The 21,711-nt window shown below is 42.2% G+C and overlaps 2 protein-coding genes and 1 pseudogene across 4 annotated transcripts; 1 reads left to right on the top strand and 2 right to left on the bottom strand.

Moving 5' to 3' along the window:
* The first annotated feature begins 3,694 nt into the window (after positions 1–3,694).
* LOC115688170 (FCS-Like Zinc finger 14-like) lies at positions 3,695–6,167 on the top strand (annotated as a pseudogene).
* A 479-nt stretch (positions 6,168–6,646) lies between these two features.
* LOC115688181 (oligouridylate-binding protein 1-like) lies at positions 6,647–12,660 on the bottom strand. 2 transcript variants are annotated; one of them, XM_030613948.2, is made up of 12 exons: positions 12,499–12,660; positions 11,722–11,783; positions 11,262–11,364; positions 10,362–10,438; positions 10,228–10,289; positions 10,029–10,116; positions 9,811–9,886; positions 9,654–9,684; positions 8,945–9,061; positions 8,496–8,581; positions 7,822–7,995; positions 6,647–7,193 (listed from the first exon to the last, which is right to left on the bottom strand). In XM_030613948.2, the coding sequence occupies exons 1-12, from the start codon at positions 12,589–12,591 to the stop codon at positions 6,909–6,911; spliced, it is 1,254 nt and encodes a 417-aa protein (XP_030469808.1). In that variant the 5' UTR covers positions 12,592–12,660; the 3' UTR covers positions 6,647–6,908. The 2 variants fall into 2 exon arrangements, with proteins under 2 accessions (XP_030469808.1, XP_030469807.1); XM_030613947.2 differs by having other exon boundaries at positions 11,722–11,786; positions 12,499–12,653.
* Positions 12,661–18,937: 6,277 nt separating this feature from the next.
* LOC115688168 (protein TIFY 10a-like) lies at positions 18,938–21,285 on the bottom strand. 2 transcript variants are annotated; one of them, XM_030613926.2, is made up of 5 exons: positions 21,033–21,285; positions 20,222–20,381; positions 19,538–19,848; positions 19,384–19,441; positions 18,938–19,280 (listed from the first exon to the last, which is right to left on the bottom strand). In XM_030613926.2, exons 1-5 carry the CDS (start codon positions 21,208–21,210, stop codon positions 19,178–19,180), a joined length of 810 nt encoding a protein of 269 aa, XP_030469786.1. In that variant the 5' UTR covers positions 21,211–21,285; the 3' UTR covers positions 18,938–19,177. The 2 variants fall into 2 exon arrangements, with proteins under 2 accessions (XP_030469786.1, XP_056166554.1); XM_056310579.1 differs by having other exon boundaries at positions 19,544–19,848.
* Between the last annotated feature and the right edge of the window lie 426 nt (positions 21,286–21,711).

The raw sequence follows: 21,711 nt of genomic DNA, 5'->3' as shown, positions 1-21,711 counted from the left end.
GAAATTCAAGGAATAGTTAGGTGCTCCTAGAGCACAACGTCATCGTGGCACGTGATATGTCGATGGCACCTATCTAATGACATGTTTGATGAATTTTCTTATTTAATTTTTCATTTAAGAAAAAGAAAAATAGGTCGATTTGAGAGTATGCGACACTCGAAGGTTTGTGACGATAGACCATGTGAAGCCACGACGACATCTTCTTGAGGCACTCGAAAATTTCCCATTCGTCATTGGTAGAGAGTCGCTAACAATGGGGTTTACCATTACATCGCTTTAGAAACTTGCCATAGAACTCCTTTTCAATCTTTGAGGTTTTAGGGACTAGGATTAGGGCAGGATAACGGCATAAAACAGGGGGAGATTATCGATGAGGAAGCACTCAGATCATCTCTCGCGCTTTCGTTTTCAATAAGTCAATCAAACTATGAATAATCGGACCAAACCCCGTTTGACGCTGCATACGATTTACTTATTTAAATAATCCACTTCCGATTTGTCGATCTGAACTCAAAATATGTAAATCTGCATTAGCTTCTTTGACACCTAATTATATAGACCTGTCAAAATGAGTCGTAAACTAATTTTTTAACCCGTATTTGATGAGTTGGATTGTTAAATGAATTAGTTATATTCAATAAATGAGTTTACAATAATAAAGACTCAACCTACCTCTATGACTATATCTTCACTTTTTCTCGCCCTCAATCGATCTTACGCTTGCACCTCAGTTTGGGTATGAATTGTTCAAGAATTGGTTAAATATGGGTGTTTTAACAATATGAGTCGAGTTGAATATGTGTCATTAGATTTGCATTGCATGGAAACGATCAAAATAGGTTAATTTGGATCGGATCATTATCAATCCGATTCGTCCGTTTGACATGGGGACTAGCCAAAAATAATTTGTTACACATTGAATGGGGGAAGAATGTTGTCAAAATCTCTACGTTGTCCGAATCATAAATCGAGTCGGTGTTGTGGGTAGTCATGGCCACGGTTCGGAACCGGCGGTTCCGGTTTGTGGCCACGTGTGAACCGGAACCGGAACCGCCCCTAGCGGTTCCGGTTCCGGTCCGGCCGGTTCCAGTTCATAATTTAAAAATTAAAAAAATAAATTATGAAATAAAAAAATAAATAATTATAAAAATATGAAATAATGAATTATTCAATATAAATTATAATCAAAATGAAAATTGTAGGGGTGATCGGTTCCGTCGGAGCAGGAACCGAACCGTAAGACCGGTCTTTTAATTTTAGAACTAGGAACTGGATCGGCAAACCATAGAACAGGGAACCGGACCATTGGTCCGGTCCGGTTATAGGCAGTCCAATGGAACCCTTTGCTCTTAACTAGCAAAGGATCGTAGTCACAAAAGGCATACAACTTCACATGCTCATGGCTTGGCTTGGATTTTATAAACAACCCCTTTTATGGTCTCTTCATTCCCATTCGATGTGGGACTCTTGGCATTTGCATGAAGACAAGCCAAGAGTCTCACATTGAAGGCGTTCAAGGCAAACCGAGAGTCCCACATCGAATGGGAATGAAGAGACCATCAAAGGGGTTGTTTATAAAACCCAAGCCAAGCCTTGTAATTAGAGTTCAATACACCCAAGCCAAGTATTGCAATTGGAGATCAATGCACTTACAATGTATGGCAATTAGAGTTCAATTTGTTTTATAAAAAAAAATTAAATAATGAAATTTTTTATAAAAAAAAAATTCATTATTATTATTATTTTTAAAATAATTTGGAACCGAAACCGGGCCCGTAGGTCACGGGCCGGTTCCGGTTCCGAACCGCGGGCCCGGGTTTGACCGGGCCGGTTCCGGGCCAAAACCGGCCCGTGGCCATGACTAGTCGTGGGGGTGTAGCTTTCCCCTCGGGTCGCCTTGCCTTGTCCACCGGGTTACCTCCCCCCCCCCCCCCCTCCCCCCCGGACTAGACGTCGGATTCCCCACACCTGTCGAGCGTCACGTGAGCGGACCTCCGTCGGTGACTTGTTAGATAGCAACCTGAGGCCGTAGGAGGGGTCCAATATTATTGTTATTATTTTTGGTCAATTGTAGGGGGCCCAATATGAAAGCAACAAATTCGATAATAATTCCGTTTGGACATTATTGCCTGCTCGGAATTCACGGAAATGACTCAAATGCCCCTCGATCGCCATCACAATTGCACCCGTTTTTTTTTTTTTTGGTGGGTACGGTGGCCGAGATGTAGAGAGAGATCGAGAGCCGTTCGATCGAGATCGAGCGGCTCCGGCAGATCCTTTCAGAGATCGGAAGCCCGTTTCCGAGCGGGCCGAGTCACGTTTGGTAAGCAGTTCCGGCTTACGCTCGTATATCATCGCAGTCACGAAGCTGTCCAAGTATATTATCAATTGGATGAGACGAAGGTTCCCGTTGAGTGACCTCCAAGACGAGTTTTTTGGGGAGTTGGAAATGGAGCTTTGTGCTTTTCTTTCTGCTAAAATACCGACAAAAGCAAATCGATCCATGTGGATGGTACAAGGGCCATCACTTTCGTGCTCCTAAAAGAAAAAACGAAAGCTCCTTTTTCTTTCTCGCCCCCGACATAAAAAAATGGGGAAAAAAAGAGGGGGCAAATTGAAATTAGATGAATTGTCAAAACATAATTGATTTTGATCCGTAAGAGCTAAAATCAAAGCCAGAGTGAATTTGACGTCTATGAGATCACCATGAATACATCTCTTCTAGTCAAAGATCAGTATTGGCAATAGTACTGGGACCATGAGGACTAGCTTGCCAAAATTATTGACAAGGAAATATGACATGCTCCTATCGAGATCTGTGATGGTCAACTTGTAATTTGTCGCATCATTTGATTTATCGATTTTGTAAATTAATCCTAGAATGTCCAACATTACTCTTCCTACTTAGCTTCTTGCGTGTAAAGCTAAGCCACTTCCCTCCCGCAGGTCTTTTCATCGATTTTGGTCAAGATAGAAAACGATATTTCGATTTGTGAGATATTACAAAAATTCTTCTGAAATGATCTTAAACACTGATTTTTTTTACATATTTCTACAAAGGGGCGGAGTTATTTTCACACTATTTTTTTCATTTTTTGAAACCCGATTTTGCTCAGAAAAGACATTCTTTTATTGAGAGGGAGAGAGAGAGAAGAGGTTGGTAAATATTGAATCAAATCTTGAAATCGAGAGTAATTCGATCGATTCATTTAAAATACACGTGTTTCAATTCAAAAGAGAGAAAAAGAAAAAGTTCGCACATTTAACTCTCAAATTCGATGTCATAAGCTAAAGAGCAGTAACCAAAGCTAAAATCAAAGCTTCCCCCTTTAATCTTTTCTAATCCCAACAAAGGGCAATTCTAACTCTCAAATTCAATGTCCAAAGCCAAAGAGCAATGACCAAAGCTAAAACCAAAGCTTCCCCCCTTCCACTTTTCCAATCCCAACAAAGGCCAATTCATTCATGTGGACTGTAAAAAGGGCTCTTACTTTCATGCTCCCAAAAGGGGAAAAAGGCAAAAGCTCCTTTCCCTGCCCTCACGCCTAATAAGAAAATGGCCAAGAAAAAGGAAAAAATGTGGAGAGCATGCAAATCAAGCAAAGAGGAACGAAAAGGGCACGAGGAAATCAATTTCCCTCCTCCCCTCGAAATTCCCATCCATAATCACACGAAAGAGACGGCCATTATACCCATGGAGGTGGTTCCGCGATCCCGAGAAGGCACGGCGGTACCCTCCCGGGGCTTCCACGGAACATCGCGGCGACCGTTCAGATCGATATCCATCATAAGGGCACGGCGCCTCCCGAGCGCCATCAAATCGCCCGCGCGACAGCATACCCTGAGATCGCCATCCGGGACGGATTAAAAAGCAGAAGTTGCGTAAAGATATGGCTTTCTACTAGCATCGGGGTCCAACAAATAGAGAGTCCTGCAAATAGTGGAAAAGAAATAAATCACAGATTGAACAAACAAAACAAGCCAAACCCCATCCCATGTGGTTCCAAAGAGCATTCATTCATTCCCATGGACTCTTCTAGCATTGATCAAAAAAAAGCAGAAAATCACATCACGAAAGCCAAACACTCCCAGTAGTGGCCACAAGCTAAGCAGGTTGGGCCCCACGATACAACCTCCCTTAGGAAAAGAAGGGGGCCCACCGTTTCAGTGGGCTTAGGGGGGGCCTACTCCCTACCTACTCAAGTGGCTCAGGGCAATCATTCAGCTCCCGGATCCCCGCCACGCGTCCCGCCCCGGGCCGGACGGACGGTCCCGATGCACTTGGCATCTTCCCTTCCTGTGTCGCGCGCGCCTCGCTGCGGGGCCCCCCGCCCGGACCGGGTCAAATCCCCCTCCCCTTAATAATTACGTCCCAAATAACCACGAGAGTTTACCTTAACGACCACCCTTCTTATTTGAAAAGAGAAGGTGAAGAGTTCGAATTTCATATTTTTAGGAGAGATTAAAGATGTAAACGTATAGTTTTAGATGTGAATTTCGATTTTTACGCTTTTCACGAGACAGAATTAAAAATTTAAGAGTAAGCCGAGAGTTAAAATAGAGCAGGTAAAAAATAAAATTAAACAACGTCCCAATCATTGGACACAGACGTTATGGAAAACCCGGCCCCACACTGACAAGCGACCTTTTACTAAAAATAATGTCCGAATCCCCGGGATTTTTTAAATAATAATTCATTACAAAAAAAACTTATTAAAAAATGTATTTTTTTTTAAAACCAATGGGCTCGGTCTAACCACCAAACCACTCCCACGTCTCACATATAACTCCAAAGAAGTTCCGAAGGGCTTCGCAGGCGCGCACACGTGAAATCTCTAATCAAAGATCCTTTCATCGAACACACCCACGCCCGGTCGCTCCGATTCTTGAGAAATCCCGACCTTTGACGAGGCCGGAAGAGAGGCGGCGGCGGTCATGTTGGGCAGGAGGCCGTTCATCGGGAAGCTGTCGGACCTATTGATATCCGGCGGCCGGGGGGCCGGGCCGCCGCCCGACCCAACCGCCGCCGCGGGGGGGGCCAGCCCGAGGACCCCGCTGGACTTCAAGGTCCAGTCGCCGAGGGGCCCGAGGGGCTACGACCTCGGCTGCGGGGTCGGGCTCGGCATCGTGGCGGCGCTCGAGCGGTCCGGCGAGGTCGTCCCCGGGGGCGGCGCCGCTGCGTGCGGTGCGGCCCGGGCCTGCCCGGCCGCGCCTCCGCCGCCCCCGTCGTCGGGAAGGGCAAGGGGTGCGCCGGGATTGTTGTTGGAGGAGGAGGAGGAGGGTTCGAGGACATGGAGGCGGAGGATCGGCTGGAGAGCTACACGTACGTGACTTGTCATGGACCCGACAGGTCCTCCACGAAGGTGTACTACGATGGGGGTCTGGATTGGCCGAGCGAGCACGAGAGGCCTCACCGCGATGGTGCCGCCGTCGCCGTCGCCGTCGCCGGCGGTGATTACGGTGTTTCGAAAGCGCCGTGGTGGAGGACCGCGAGTGAAGAAGCGGGTGTTCCGGCTTTTCAGACGCTGGACTTCCTCAGCGCATGTCACTTGTGCGGGAAGAAGCTGCATGACAGAGACATCTACATGTACAGGTACCATAGATGATAGATCCACCGTTTCTCTTATCGTGTTTCCCAATCTAGTGTTGATGTCAAGGGCAATGAAGTATCGATCCTTTCAGTCTTTCCGGTTCGGGTGAATTGATGTGTATTTTCTTCCCGTTTCCGCGATGAGCAGGGGAGAGAAAGCATTCTGCAGCACCGAGTGCAGATCGAGGCAGATAACGATGGACGAGCGGAAAGAGCAGAAATGCAGGAACGAAACGTCGAAGGCGGCGGACCTTTCGAGCTCGCCGTACACGAAGGACCGGATCTTCTCAACTGGGATCGTTGCAATTTAGAGCGTAAGGCGCATGAGTGCATGAAACCGGGAAGATGGTTCAACAGTTTCGTACATATAGACGGCATAAAATGACTACTATACGAGAGATCGATCTTTAGCTTTGCTTTTGAGAAGAAAGACGAGAGAGGAGAGGATGGAAATTTTGCCCGGATGTAAGAGTAGAGCTCCAACTTCTGTAATGGAAATCAGGGGGCTCCGAGGAAGAAAATAAAGTGAACTTGAAACTTTCCAAACATGTCCGGGAGCCTTTCTTCTTTGTCTTTACTCCTGATGCAGGAGTACTCACAATTTGGTGCAGTCGACCTAGTCAACGTGAAATTTAGATACAATTGACTCCTTCAAACACACCCGAAACAAGTTCTTGTTCATGGCGATCGAGAGACTCGTGTACATACATCGCGGTATGGCGGTGTCCTTCTCCGCACCAATTGCTCCTGATCTCTCTTAATGACATATTTGAAGAACAATCTCTAGTCGCATCGGCTCGTATGGAAGCAATATTCATCAACGCAGAGATGGACATTGCGAGGTTCATCAATTTGGGATGTTGTTCCTTGGAGTGATGAATCACGATTGATCTAATAGACATTTTAAGAAAAGGGAGGTGCTCTGTTTTTGCCTGGAATTCGCTGCCCGAACGCATTGCATTTATGACAGGATACAAACGGAGCAATCAAAAACTTCGATCCACCTTCAGCCCAAAAAGAGAGAAACAACTTTTGATTCAAAAGTGAGCTTGGAAATTAACAGCGAATCATAGTAAAAGTTTACTTGGAAGTTGCACGCATTTTAACTATATAAATTTAAACTGCCAAAGCCAGAGTTAATAGCAGCGATGATCACAACAGTCGACCAACCATGGCGAAGCATAAGTTAAGCAATCTGAATCCTACAAAGAGCAAGTACGGTATTAACAAAGTAAAACGCAGAACATTTCTTTGTTCTTCCGAGACTTATTACTGCTTCCGGATCATTATACAGCAGGGAAAAATCACATTTCATAATCTAATGGTAATACATGAGCTGCTGGGTCGTTGCGACACTCGGAAACCCGCCATCATAGATTGCCTGACTGGCTCCAGCAGCACCCATTCCCATGGCTGCCTGTTTGAGCATGTGTTGACTCTGAGGGTGCATAAGGGCTTGCATGCCTGCCATCTTGCTTAGAGCCATCTGTCGCTCATAAGCAGCCAGTTCAGCGGCTGAAAAACCTGGTATATGTGCAGCAACCGGTGGTGGAAGGGGAACGGAACTTGTTCCCGGTGGAGTTGGTTTGTTACCCCACGAGCACTGCGAGGAATAGAGGTCAATTAATCAAACCATCATTAACGTCAAGCAAAGCGACAACGTATATCTGCTCCACAATCAGAAGTTAGGCAACATAAGCAAAGCACAATAACAAACAAACCAATCTCTGTCCCCATCTCTTAAGTACCATGCATACCCATCGTGGCCGTCACATTAGGAAATATTGGGGAAAGAAAGGCAGTTGCGTTAGTAGAGTCCAGTTGTCATTCAACTCAGTAGGATATTGCAGATGATAAATAGGACAGGTCCACCAAGGAAGAGGATACATGTACTTATGCATGCAAGGAAACTAGCTTTTCCTATTCAACAGCCCCCGACAAAAAAGATCCTATTCTTCAATTCTTGCCTGCTCAATCGTAGCAGTGCTCCTATTCTTCAAAGATTGAAATCTTTCAATGTCTTCAAAACTTTTTTCATAAATGCATGACTGGCATAAGAGACAGGCCTCAACAAATTATCCAGCTGTAAAATAACAACAGGCTTGGACCCATGAAATGGGCTAGTAGTTCAAGTGTGGGGATGAGATGTTGATTTATCCTACCAGAAAATGTTAAGGATAGGAAAAGTAAGAAATACATCAAAATTAAAGCTAACTTTTATATCTAAATACCTTGATTGGTTTACCACAGAGAATGCGAGCATTTCCCATCTGTATGGCCAGTGCAGCTTCAGCATGTGTGCTGTACCTAACAAACCCAAAACCTTTATCGCGTTGCACCCGCACATCTTCTATGACCCCAGCACCAAGGGAATGAAAATGACGATGCAGATCAGGTGAAGTAACCTGCAAAATCACCAATGTGAGGTTAAAGAAAAATTTTAAAGCAGATGATTTAGCTCTAGTACCCTTTAGTTTGACAGATCTAGTAAATCATGAGATTGCCATCCAATTGGCAAGCAAATACAACTGAAATCAATATCGCACAAGTTGGACCGAGAAATCAAAGCAAAACTCAACACGGTGGGTCAGTTTCTAGAACCTTTGACTGCCTTTAGATCTGTCATCCCCATGAGGTTAGTTGTCCTACACTACATGAGCTTCATTGATATGAATAAGCCTACTAACAGAAAATTTTGATCTAAACATAAGCAAACTGAATCCAGACCGATATGTGGTCTTAGCCACAAACAAAAGCAAATGCTTTCTATCCAAAGACAAAAAAAGATTAGCAAGAGAAAGATGAAAAAGATGTAGCTAATGTCAATGGATCAGTAAGAAAAGAGGGGGAAAAGAGAAGACAAAAAAACTTAAAATGGTCTAAGAAAAAGGGACCAAATCCTTGCCTCAGGAGCAAGATTGCCAACATAAACAGTTGTATATTGGGGATTGTTCTCTGGAGCATCATCACTATTCCTCTCTTGACCATCATCTGCATGGTGGAAGGAGAATGAAAAAGAAAAAAATAAATCAAAAAACAGACTTGCCACCTCACACTTGGAAAGTAACATGACAAACTTAAAAGGGCATCAGGCCTAGTGGTTTGGCGGAGGGGGAGAATGACAAAATGTTTGGCCCGGCCATGCAGAAGAACCAAATCATGAACATCTTATTAAGCACCACAAATTGACAACCAATGTCCATTGGCTTCTAAATGAATCATACTTCTGTATAACTATACTGATCCCAAAATAGCTATCCAGATCTCAGGATTAGCTAAATCCACCCAGAATAAAAATTGTGAAAGGTATCGCATAAAATTGATAGAATTATACACACCATCCAAAGAAGTTACCTGATGTTCCAGTTGTTAGCTCAACCACACTTTTGGCATCACTCTGTTTATCATCATTAGAATTAGCACCCTTCGCCGCCCAGTTACAACGTATTTGACGACTTCCAAGCCACTTTCCTGCGTTATTAAAATGGATGAATTGCTTTCAATAGAAATTAGAAACATATAACTAAAAATGGGTCGATTGCAAAGAAATCACATGTAAGTATAGGATAGCACAATATACAGACTATCAGTTTGACTTTCCAAAGTGATACTCATAATAGTCAAAAGCAAAGATTAATAAGATGCTCCTTCATCCCTCCCTCCACCATTCCAGTTGTATGAATAAAAGAAGCGGGTAAGGCATTTTGATAATAAGTATATAAATCAATCATATACACTTGATGCTTTGCCATCAGTGAACACCCGAGAATAAATTGAATGTCAATACCGAACAACCAGAGACTTATTTTTCATTCCCCCAACTATCCTACAAAATCCAGAACTAATTTTTAACACTAAATTCATTAAGGGAAGAGATGCTAATTCAAGTCATATCTGAATAACATAGCCTAGAAAAATATTTAAGGGTCCATGATCGTACGAAGACAAAAAGATTACTCTTCCTATAAAGAATGCATCCTCGAAACAATCACAAAATTTACACACAAGCCAGAACAGAAAATAAATTGAATGATATAAAAGAATTGGCAAGGAATTCACATACCATTCAAATCATTTATTGCACTCTGAGCATCCTGTTCACAAGGTGTCAAATCATGTATACAGAAAATTACGCCGCGGTTAGAAAGTACACATTTTAAGAAGGATGGAGTATATCTGTAGAGCAAAAGAAACAATGCCAAAGAAATTGAACTATGTACCTGCTGATTACGAAACGAGACAAAACCAAATCCTCTGGAACGCCCAGTCTTTTGATCCCACATGACCCTTGCATCTCTGCAAAGAGTTGAGTAACATCAATATACATACAACATTCTTTCAATCATAGGTCACAAATGTGGATATCTTCCAATTCGAAATCACCAAAAGATTACAAACATACAAAAGAACATATAAGGGAGCAAAGCAGAGAGCTTACGAACAACTTGAATAGACAGAGAAGCAAGCAAACAATGTCGCATCTGTAACCTCTGGGCTCAAATCACCAACAAATATATTAAAGTGCCCTGAATTGAAAGAGCACACTTATCATTTGCACGCCAGAAACATACTACCCGTCTGCAGTGTCCTATGCTATGGACATACAAAGTACAGGATGTATTGGTTATACTACATACCAGATGTGTCCTCTCTCTGACTACTAGCATACGCCCAGTTGACTTTGATTGGTTGTCCAAACCTGCAAACAAATCATCAACATACAAGGAAAAAGAAAAGAAATAAAGTGGGCTTTATTTCTTTCTGGACTTACAAATGCCTTCCATTGAGAGTCACAATGGCAAGGGCAGCAGATCTTCTATCAAAGTAGTCCACAAAACCATATGATGACTACAAAAGTACAACGATTAAACCAAAAATCAATACAATGAGCCACTACCAACAAATCAAACCGTGAAAAGCTCCTCAATAAATAAATAAATAAAACAAAAGCTAAGCAATGGCCACTAGCCATACCACAAATTTTCCACAACCGAATCCAGGTACAACCAGTGTAGTCAAAGGCAAAAGCGCATTAAGGTGCTGCGACCCTAAAACGGCTAAAATGAAAGGGGAAGGTAAAGCGCACGCCCGTGCAAAGCAAGGCACTATAAAGCAAAACTTTTGAGCAGTAACAGTCTCAAACAAGAATAAACTTTACATACTAATATATAAACTATATCTGAAGTGTAGATAGTGTGCAAGAAAAGCGTGCACTTAGCCATAGAGATGGAGTGAAAAGTAACCGAACATAATGTCATACAACTCAAAAGAAAACAAAGTCAAACACCATTTTCTTCTAGGTTTAAGAATTACATAATTCTATAAATTTTTTTGGGGTCCCTTTTTCCATTTATCTTTTTGAAATAGAAGGATAAATCTCTTTCAAAAGAAAGACTCCTTAGGGTTTCCATACAATTTGCATCAGGCGAGCGCCTCGTGCGCTTATGGCTTAGGCGCATGCACCCTGTTAAGGGAACCTCGTCTAGACATCACAGAGGCAAAAGGCCATCGCCTCGCCTCGTTTTTTGCACCTAGGCGTGTGCCTTGTGCGCTTTTGACTACACTGGGTTCAACACCCCTGAAGTAGTCCCTAAGCGAACATATGCAAGTCCGCTTCTTAACGTCCTCAAGTTGCAAATGTTGCCACTGGGATGGAAAAACAAAAACTAACCTTCTCTTTTCTAATAAGCTTGCATCCTTCAATAGGACCAGTGCTTGAGAAAACCTCTTGAAGAAGGGGTTCTGTGACCTGGGGGTGGATGTTTCCAACATATCTGCAATAGATCATCAGGTAAAAAGAGACAGAAAATGAGAAATCCAGATAGATTACTAATGAAAGGGTGCAAATTTAAAGATGACTTAACAATACATCATAGCAAGATAAGTGAGAAATAGAATCTCTAAGATCACTTTGGGCTGAAAAATTAATCAAGTCATGACTTGGGAATACTTTTTCAACTGCATAACCATACTTAGTTTTCATTGCACAATCATTCCTCCAATTTAAGGGCACATACAAGTGTGGAAGCCACCAAAAGATGCTGAAAGACATTAATGAGAGAAAACAATAGCTGACAAGCAGAAAAGAAGAGCTAAGGAGCTACTAAAGGACATAATACGCAGACACTCACACGCTGCGGCATGTAGCCGAGTCAAACCCAGGTGGTAGATTTCCGCTCAAGATAGGCTCTATCTGCTAAAAGACCAAATGTCAAAAATTTCAGAACCATAAAAAGAGGCAAAAAAACAATAAACTCAACCACACAAAGTCCCAGTGCAAAGTGGTGCCTCCCGCTCACATGCCTGAATGAAGAATTAATTAAGATGCCACTTGAACGTTTAACCTCAATATCACATTTATATCCAGTGTAATTGCAACCCCACCCCCCTCCTCCCCCCCCCCAAAAAAAAAAAAAAAAGCAACTTGCACTAAAATGACAAGAGTAGCTCTACATAGCCGGTGTATTAGTCATTCCCTTCAATGATTGCTAAACTATAAGATAAACATCACCAGCATTTCAATCCACTCTAAAGCTTTGGAATTTAAAAATACAATAAAAACCAAAAAGAAGAAATTCTAACACCCATCATAGGAATCAGTCTTCCTGGCCAACACCATAAGGAACACGACAATTTAACCAAACACAGACTATCATACAGAAGCTCCTCCCACAGCAAAAACACTCGGATTGACCGACACCCAAAGTCATCACACCCACCCCGCGCATTACACTTTGGCAGAGACTCATTCCACAGAGAAATTCCTCGGGCCAAAGCCAAACCCTAAAGCGCCCGCCATCGCAGCCGCAAACCCATCGGCCCAGCTCCGACGAAGACGCCAAAATCAGAGCAAAGAACGAGCCGCGAAAACCAGCAACACCCAAAACAAAGAAAATCAAGAAAAGCACCTGAGGAGCAGCAAGAAGACCGTGATGGTAGAGCGACTGCTGCATCATCGCGTGCTGCTGCTTCAGAAGCCTCTGCTGCTGCTGCTGCTGCATCTTCGAATCAAAGATTGTCTAATCTATTGCAAAAAACCCAACCCAAGAAAAAACAACAAAAAAGATCGAACCTCCCCCCCCCACTGGGGTTCGGTGTCGCAGGAGACGCTGAGACGAAGATGAAAAATCGACGAAAAAACGACGGGGGGAAGAAGAAGAAAAGGAGGAAAATTCGAAGGAAAAAGAAGAAAAAACCCTCGAAAAAAAGAGAGGGAAAAAGAAAAAAAAAAAAAGAGCAAAGATCAATCGCAGGAAGCAGAGGAAGGAGGAGGAAGACAAAGGCGAAAGCAACGGTGGACTCTGTGCCAGCGCATATATATAGGGGCTTTCATTTTTTATTTTTATTTTCATTCTTTATTTATTTTTTGTATTTTGTAAGTTAGATCGATGGTACATCTCGTGTATTTGTAATGGTATTCTTCTTCTTGACGTTTGTTCGTGCACATGGCAGTATAATATAAGTTCAATTCGACATGGCCGCGATAAATTTATTTTTCACGGGAACAGAAAGCGCGAGAAGGCATGTCGGCTCGAGTTTCTCGAGTCGGCTACGTCGTGTTCGAGATTTTAGGGTGCGAATGGTAACCATTCTGCTCCAGAAATCAAATTCTTGCCAGAAATTGATTTCTGGAATTCTTGCTAGAAATTGATTTCTGGAGAAGAAATCTGTTTGGTAAAACATGACTAATTCTGCTCCAGAAATTGATTTCTGGAACAGAAATCTATTTTGATTTGTTGATTTTGTTTACACCTAAAAAAATTTAAATTTTACTCAAAGTAGGTGACCACATGTATTATAAGCCATTCTGTAAAGTTTTGAAATTTTTTATTTTTTTTATTTTTTTTTGCACCTAAAAAATTTTAAATTTCACTCAAAGTGGGTGGCCACAGGTATTCTAAGCCACTTTGTGAAGTTTTGAATTTTTTTATTTTTTTTATTTTTTTGGCACCTCAAAAAATTTAAATTTTACTCAAAGTGGGTGGTTACAGATATTCTAAGCCATTCTGTGAAGTTTTGAAATTTTTTATTTTTTTATTTTTTTAGGCACCTCAAAAAATTTAAATTTCACTCAAAGTGGGTGGCCACAGGTATTTTAAGCCATTTTGTGAAGTTTTGAAAATTTTTAGTTTTTTATTATTTTTCTTTTTTTTTTCACCTAAAAAAATTTAAACTTCACTCAAAATGGGTGGCCACAAGTATTCTAAACCATTCTGTAAAATTTTTGATTTTTTATTTTTTGATTTTTTTTGGCACCTAAAAAAATTTAAATTTCACTGAAAGTGAGTGACCACAGGTATTCTAAGCCATTCTGTGAAATTTTGAAATTTTTGATTTTTTGATTTTTTTGGCACCTCAAAAAAATTTAAATTTCACTCAAAGTGGATGGCCACAGGTATTCTAAGCCATTTTGTGAAATTTTGAAATTTTTGATTTTTTTCATTTTTTGAATTTTTTTATTTCTTGTAAAAAAGGAAATTTGGGCTAGAATGCATTCTGGAAGAGAGAAGCTACAAAAAGTAGCTTCTCTTTTTGGGCCAAAACTCATTCTGGAAGCAAAAATTCATTCTAGAGCAAAAAAAAGAATGAAGTTTTACCAAACGCGTTTTTATTCCAGAATGCAAAAATTGCTCCAGAATGCATTCCAAAATTATTTTAACTAACGCATTTCTGTTCCAGAATGCATTCTGGAGCAGAATTTCTGCTCCAGAATGGATTCCATGCGCGCCCTTAGTCTCCGCAAATTCTTATCGTGCATCGTCGTGCCTTCATGTGATGGTGACGTATATTGTGGCGATGTTTATGATTTGGATCGAGTTACGTAAGAAAATTGCTCCATCGGTGAACAAGAACCAAACGGTTTCGTCTCTGTCGATTGAATCGGTTCAAGGTGGATTTTGATTTGTTGGAAATGATTGGCATTAACTAGCAAATTTGAATTGCAGCATCGGGGATCCATTAATTCCCCTGATGATGGACCATGGCCCGCTTAAGAGGCCCGCCCGTTTCATCAATGCAAAATTCTTCCATACGGGCCAGGTGGTCAATATTTGCCGGACGTGAGTGCCCTAGTCCAAGTAGACCCGTCCGGATCGGTAAACCTGTCAAACGGGTGAATCGAGTCGGGCTAAAAATGGTCCGACCCAAATTAACCCATTTCTATGCAATACAAATTTAGTGATTCGTACCCGACCCAATTAATTTTGATAAAACGCTTACATATAGTAACCAAATCAGAGAAAACTCGTATCCAAATTAAGGTGAGTGCACGGAGTGAGTGGAGACGAAATCGAGTGAGGACAAGAAAGAGTTATAGAGGTGGGTTTAGTCCAAGTAAGTTGTAAACCTAATCCACACCTATATTATTTTGAGCCTTACTATTCTAAACTCATTTATGATTTATTCAATGAATACAACTAACCCATATAACAACCCACCCATCAAATATGGGTTAAGAAATTGGTTTATGACCCATTTTGTCAGGTTTACATATCGGACTTGGGCAAGAGCCCGGTCGGGTACTGGGCCCTAAACATTTGAAGAAATTTATAGAGTAGAAGCAAACCTTACTCAGTCGATATCGTTGGCCCACACGACCACGTGGCTCAAGAAACGCGGGATTTTAGGCTCGATTCGTAGTCGGCGTAAACCCTTTCCGAGGGCGATGCTGCGAGAATGTGGTTATTTGAAAACCTCAAAGCCCCAATGCAGAACATGTCAAACTGCCCACCCCGATTGGGAACAAAGAAGAGGATGAGCCTTTGTGAAGTTTTAGCCCACTTTGTGACAAATTTGCCATTGCAATGCGAGGTTGGTGATGGAGGCCTTTTTTCCATAGAAAAAGTGATTTGGTGATGTGCATATGAGAGAGACTGGGCTTGAGGCTGTGTGAAATGGACATTTCAGATGATGATGAAGAAGCCCATCCCAAACTTGGCAAAATTCATGTCTTTTGCATATTTCTATATGGTCATTATTTCGGAAGCCGAAGGTCCGAGCTAGGGACGGCGGCAACGGTGGCGCGACGGTGGTTTCGTCCTGCCCAACTTTGCCCATTTTCGGATTATGATTCGTCTCATCGCTGCGCCCGGGACATCATACGTTCAAATGTCTATGGATCGAAAGACTTGCTCTGTTAATGTTATTTAGCTTGTCATCACCCCGTTATCTAGTGTCATCAAATAATTACCTTATTTTACCTCCTTACATTTGACCGTCGTGCTTGTAACTCTATTTGTATTTGTTATGTTTCCGTTTGCTTTTCGGAAATAAATGATTTGGAAAATAGTTACCTATAAATAATCGCTTGTATCACTTAAATTATAAGTTTAAGGGTTTAACTTTTGAAAGCCATAATCTCTCAATTCCTTTTATGTTCTTCGTTAATTGTCCAATTATTTCTTTTTTTTGGCAAAAGCAATTTTTCCTTTTCCATTATTATTGCCAATTTAACTTTTTAAGATCAAAGATGTGGACTAGCTTCATACTTTACCATGTTTTACTTAAGGATAATTGGTTTCAGAATTGGTAAGTTCCTTAACTGTCAGAATTGGTTCACTGTTTTGAAATCGAGAACTAAACCGGTTCCCTCTCGAATCGGCCTGAAATTGAACTAGCCGGTTCCAAGATCGACCAAGCATATTTATTTTGTAAGTCGTAATATAAAATTCCCCATAAAACAGATCAACATAAAACCAAATAATAAAGTGAGAAATGAGAAAGTGCTCAAGAGATTTAAAATTCAAATCAAAACCCGCCTTCCACTGATGGTTCTCAGTATAAAACTAGGAACTGAATCGCTCAAGATAGGTTCCTCAAATTTTTTACTTGGGTACCGAACCAATCCCCGTGTGAACTGGTCTAGAGTCGGTCGGGTAAGGCCGGTTCAATTCGATTTTTTGGTTGAACTATTGGAAAAAAAAAAAGAATGTACGTATTGGAAGAAATATACATAACACTATTTGTTATAACCAGAAAAATAATAACTCCGAGAAAGCAGTAACATTTTTAATAATGACCAATATTGAATAAATCTTCTCAACAAGTGAAGAGCACACTAATGTTACCAAAAATATAGACTATCAAAATTGCCATAAAATTGTAACAAAAATAAACAGGAGGTGAGGTACCACTAACTAAATCTCTTTAAGGCTATCAATTCCTTCTAACGGCGTTAACTAGCTTCACGCAATATGCCACCTAAGATACAACACCTCGAACCCGTTTTGAGTAAGCACTATGTAAATAGGAATCTGTTAAACACTTTTCGAAACCGGCACACTAAAAAAAAAATTGAAGTGAAGTGATACGGGGTTTTTGTTCTTGTCGTTCTTCCTTGAATAAAGAATAGTTCAAATCAATTTATAGAGTTTGAAAAGTCATGTACCAAGTAAATACTTGAAATCAAGAGATATATAAACTCGAAATATACATGAATTCAAGAAATACATGAATTAAAGAGACGTATCTCGTTCAGCTGACTCTCATTGATCCATTAACTCATCATAAATTACAGCATGAACCAGCCCGGTTGCTCGCCCATAGTTTTACTTGATGAACCTACGCAAGTCTTCCGACAACGAAGCTTCTTTATCACCTTTTCATTTGTCTTGATGACTACTGAACGAAGCTTGCTTTTGACGATGAATTCGACACCAATCTTCTTTAGTGACTGAGGTTGGTGTGATTGTAATTAACTTGGCAGGGTTAGCGTAAGCCGCCTTCTAACTTGGAAGAAAGCAAAATGATCATTTTGTTCTTCAAGTAAAGCATAATGATCATTCACGAGGAAGAAAAAACGACTAAAGTAAGGTTGAAAAATCTCGAGAGACATTAACACACGTGGAAAACATGGGCGGCTGGATAGGCCAGCTTTACTTTTGCGATCGTATTGAGATTTTACTGCATGCATCAGCTTGCTTTTGAGCAGAAGAAATGATGAATCACAAGTTACCAGTTTGATTAACAAGTGGCATCACATCAAAAAAGATCGTTTTTCCATATTTTATAATAACGTGATTCGTCAAGTCCATGATTAAACCTCCACGATCGCAAAAAAAAACTTAAAGAGTCCGACAGTTTTCTTATTTACTTTTTTGGCGGCATTCTTATTTACTTTTTTGGCGGTATCGCCGCGTGATATGTCACGCATTTTATCAAAGACAAATCATCATCGAAATTCTAAAATTCAACGGTTATTTATTTTCCTTTTCTTTGTCCCGAAGGAATCATACCCACCAAAAATCATACCCACCTCTCGATTCAATCGATGCTATACCCTGTGCACGCGCTACGCCCCACGAAAAGAAGCATAGGGAGAACAACATGCATTTGCTCCTCAAACAGGAGAAGCCATTCCAATTGATGTAAAGAACAAAGCGAGGCATTCAAATAGCAAAACCCACTAGGACTCTGCTAACCAAACCCAAATCATGCTCTATACTACCCTGTCCCCCAAAGATTGACTAATCAAATCAAACCAAAAACAAGGCTTCTTCCACCAGAAACCGATAGAGGCCCTATCTGGGTCAGCATTGGTTACCCCCACCAAGAAGATATAAAAGAAAAGAAGGAGCACCCCACATTCCTTTAAAAAAAAAAAAAAACGGAAAAAGGACACATGCACTGCATTTCATTTCACAAGTCACGAGATAGAGATGGATCGGGTCAAATCGGGGTCGACCCTACCACACCCATTTAAAACATGGCATGCGATGCCTATCCCCAAAAGGGGTCTGTCTGTCCAACCCTACACACACCCAATCGATGCCTGTCCTGGAAAGATATGGATTCTTTTCAATTCATACCAAGAAAGGGACAGAGACGTGAACCATGTGCCCTAATTTGAAATGATTCTCGAAAATGGGTCGGGTTTATTTTATTCCATCCCTGCTCTTTAGGGCACCTAATCTCCTCCTACTTATTGACCTCGCCCTCTTAATTTATGGACCATAGAGATATCTGTCTGCCCTAAATTTGTATTTCATTATCATATGTTCTTGAAATGGACAGGCCCCCCCCCCCCGCGTGCTCAACTTTCAAAGACGCGTATGCTTTTCCTAGGGTTTTCCAATCGACGGATTCGGTGTCTTCGCGAATAATAATACACTTGATTCTCATTTGGCAGTCAAGCGTGCCCCACGTGTAGGCGCTCATCGCGTCGATTCGAACGTGACGTTATTCGTATCAAGACATCCCTTAGTGGTCCTTCGTGTCACAAAAAGCGCGACTCTTTTGATTGGTCGAGTTCACCACGTTACGTTGCGATTGAACGTAAAAAGAAACTTGGCGCAAATGAAAGCAAGCAGAAAAAGAGAACTGCAAAGTAGAAATATAGTTACATTGACGTAGCTTTAATAATAATTGTAGTAATTGAAAGAGGGATGCTGCAGTTAAATACAAAATAATGGTAGAATTTAATGGACAGTTAGGCCTAATCAGCTTTGCCTGGCTCAATGGTCAGTGGAGCCAAAGCTGAAAGAACAAGAAGGGCGCTGGAGTCTGGAGCTAAGGAAATCATCATTAACAAAACTTAATAATTGCTAAGATTAATAACTAATAATAATAATAAAAAGAAAATGCTCAAAACTACTGCGATTGAGCAGCTAAAGTGAGCCATGACTTGCTCTCAGCAGGCTTGGAAGGGGTTGCAGCTGAGCCGGCTATTGGGTACGGTGCTCTTGCTGTAATCCTGTGAAAAATGCAACCAGAAAGACAAGATTATCAACCGATTTGAAGATGGAAAACGACGCATCGAAGATCGCGATGTTCGGATTGTGTACCGGAATGCGTACCTATCTTTTCTCTTCTCCAGGAAGCGGTGGAGCGAGTTTCTCCGGGCGATAGGCAGATCTGCAATTTACGGGGAAATGAAACATCAGCAAAAGGCTCGATAAGGATTCGTCGTTCTTTCCATAATCGACAGATAACAGTATATAAGATCATTACCCGAACCTGTTGGCTCAGGGAGGCCGGGGATGCACACTTGGATCATGTTATTAACCGGATGATGTGGGGGGAGACCACGGCTCGGGCCCGGATCGACCCGACTCTTTACTGTTTCAGGGGCATAGGCATTCTTCGCGGGGGACAGAGTGGGAGTGCCCGGCGGGGTGTAATTGTGCGGGCTTCCCTTGCTTGCCATGAGCATGACCTCTTTCGCCTTATCGGCCGGGAAATCATTGAACACGATGACTTGTCCAGCATAGAAAATGGTCATCTGTGCAGTTTCTGGCTCCTTAGTAGCAGATTTGGCCCCGCTGTAAAACCACGAACAAAACTTTGAGAATCATCTATATAATAAAAACACGATACTTTCGATAAATCGAATGATAGGCTCGACAAATATCTACGCATGTCCCTACACGATTTAAGGAAGAGACTTTGCATTTCGCTTGAAGGAAGGAATGTCGATATGGCTCAAACATGGATAAGCTCTTTATTGCTTTACTTTAAATAAACTAATCATTAGTTTCATTCGAGGATAAGCTTCTTCAACAAGAGATCACAAATTTAGCAACAGTAACTTGTCGTCTACATCACTTCATCATCATGTTAATTCCATTTTTAACAATCATATCGTGTTCCTACGAGAGAAAACATCGCTAAAAGAAGGGCAAATCGCGAGCTTACATCGAATCAGCAGCAGCAGCAGCAACTTTCGCGGCGGCATCTCCCTTGGCGGAGCCGAACCCGGCTTGCTGAGGGAACAGATCCATGGACTTCACCGGCCGAGGCGCCGCGAAACTCATCGGGTTCGCCGCGGCAGCCCGACGGAACATCTCGGGCGCGCCTGCATAGTAATGTCGATACATCATAAAATAATTCATCTCTCTCTCTCTCTCCACAAAACCTTATCCTATAAACAGCTTCATAAACCTCTTCCAAGGCCAAATTTATATAGCATGCTTGGAGCGCTAGCGATGATCTTGGAAGAGCAAATATAGAAGCAAAACCCAAGGCCCGGTTCTCCAGCCAACAGAAGAGAGATAATCTCAACAGAAACGAATACGCTCAGGCACTTTCTTCACGTTGCCTAAACCAGCGGAGGGCAAATTCAAAGCCGCGAGTGTTTGTCGGAGAGGGGTGTTGAATCATTAAACCGACCCCACGGAGAAATCATCACCGCATCGCATTGATCAAAATTTACCCACCAGCGCCCAACATTCGCAAGCAACCCCTCCACCGCGCACGACGCACTCGACGCGAACGCCACAGAGAGAGAGAGAGAGAGAGAGAGAGAGAGAGAACGATAACTTTTCGCAGGCCGGAAAGACTCATGAACACAGAACGAGAAAGCGAAGGAGATGGCTCGGAATTCAAAGCCCAAAACCCCATTTTGCGATCTGTTTCCCACGAGGGAATATAAAAACACCATCATTTCCACACAACGTCGAAACAGACGCGCAGATGATAACTTGGTAAAATAGAGTCGCGCGCGTACCGAGGGTGAGATCGCCGAGAGTGCCCTTCTCCTTCAGGTACTGGCTGAGCAAGCTGCACGTCTGGGAGAAGTTGATGGCGGCGGCGGCGGGGGCGGGCTTCTCCGGCGACGGGGAAGGGTTCCGGCCCCCGGCGAGCCTGCCGGGATCCGAGAGCTCCGACGAGGTCGCCGACGACATATCTTGTCCCTACCCAAAATCCGACGAGAAACCCCGAGAACAACAGCGCACGGCGCCGGACGTAAACACCCCAGAACGGAGAACGAGGGAAAAAAGTCGCGTCCTTCGTGGGGTGGGGGGGAGGAAGCGTGGGGCGTTCAAGGGAGCAGTTGTCTTTCCTGTGATGCTCTGAGAGAAGGAGAGAGGGGAGGGGAAGTTAAAGGACGTGATTTATTGGAGGAGGAGGAGGAGAGAGAGAGTGTTGGTTGGTTGGTTGAGTAGTAAGCAGCACGAGGTATATGTGGGAGGCTTTTTTCCTTTTTTATTATTATTATTATTTAAATTAAATTAAATTGAATTAAATTATTATTTTTATTCGTTTTTTGGTTGGGTGTGGGAGTGGGGGGAAGGACAGGGTTCCTTTTCCTAGTAGCTTCCGAGGTCTCCTTTCTAGTGCTTTGTTTGTTTTTTGTCTAGGTCGCCTTTTCTTAATTGGGTTTTTTCTGGAAATACGTTTTTTTT

Source organism: Syzygium oleosum, unplaced genomic scaffold (assembly GCF_021117445.2).
Source record: "Syzygium oleosum isolate NSW1041296 unplaced genomic scaffold, Sole_v2.1 Sole_v2.04, whole genome shotgun sequence".
Taxonomy (NCBI): Eukaryota; Viridiplantae; Streptophyta; class Magnoliopsida; order Myrtales; family Myrtaceae; genus Syzygium; species Syzygium oleosum.
Note: the sequence above shows the minus strand (reverse complement) of the source record. Positions and strands in the feature narration are given on the sequence as shown.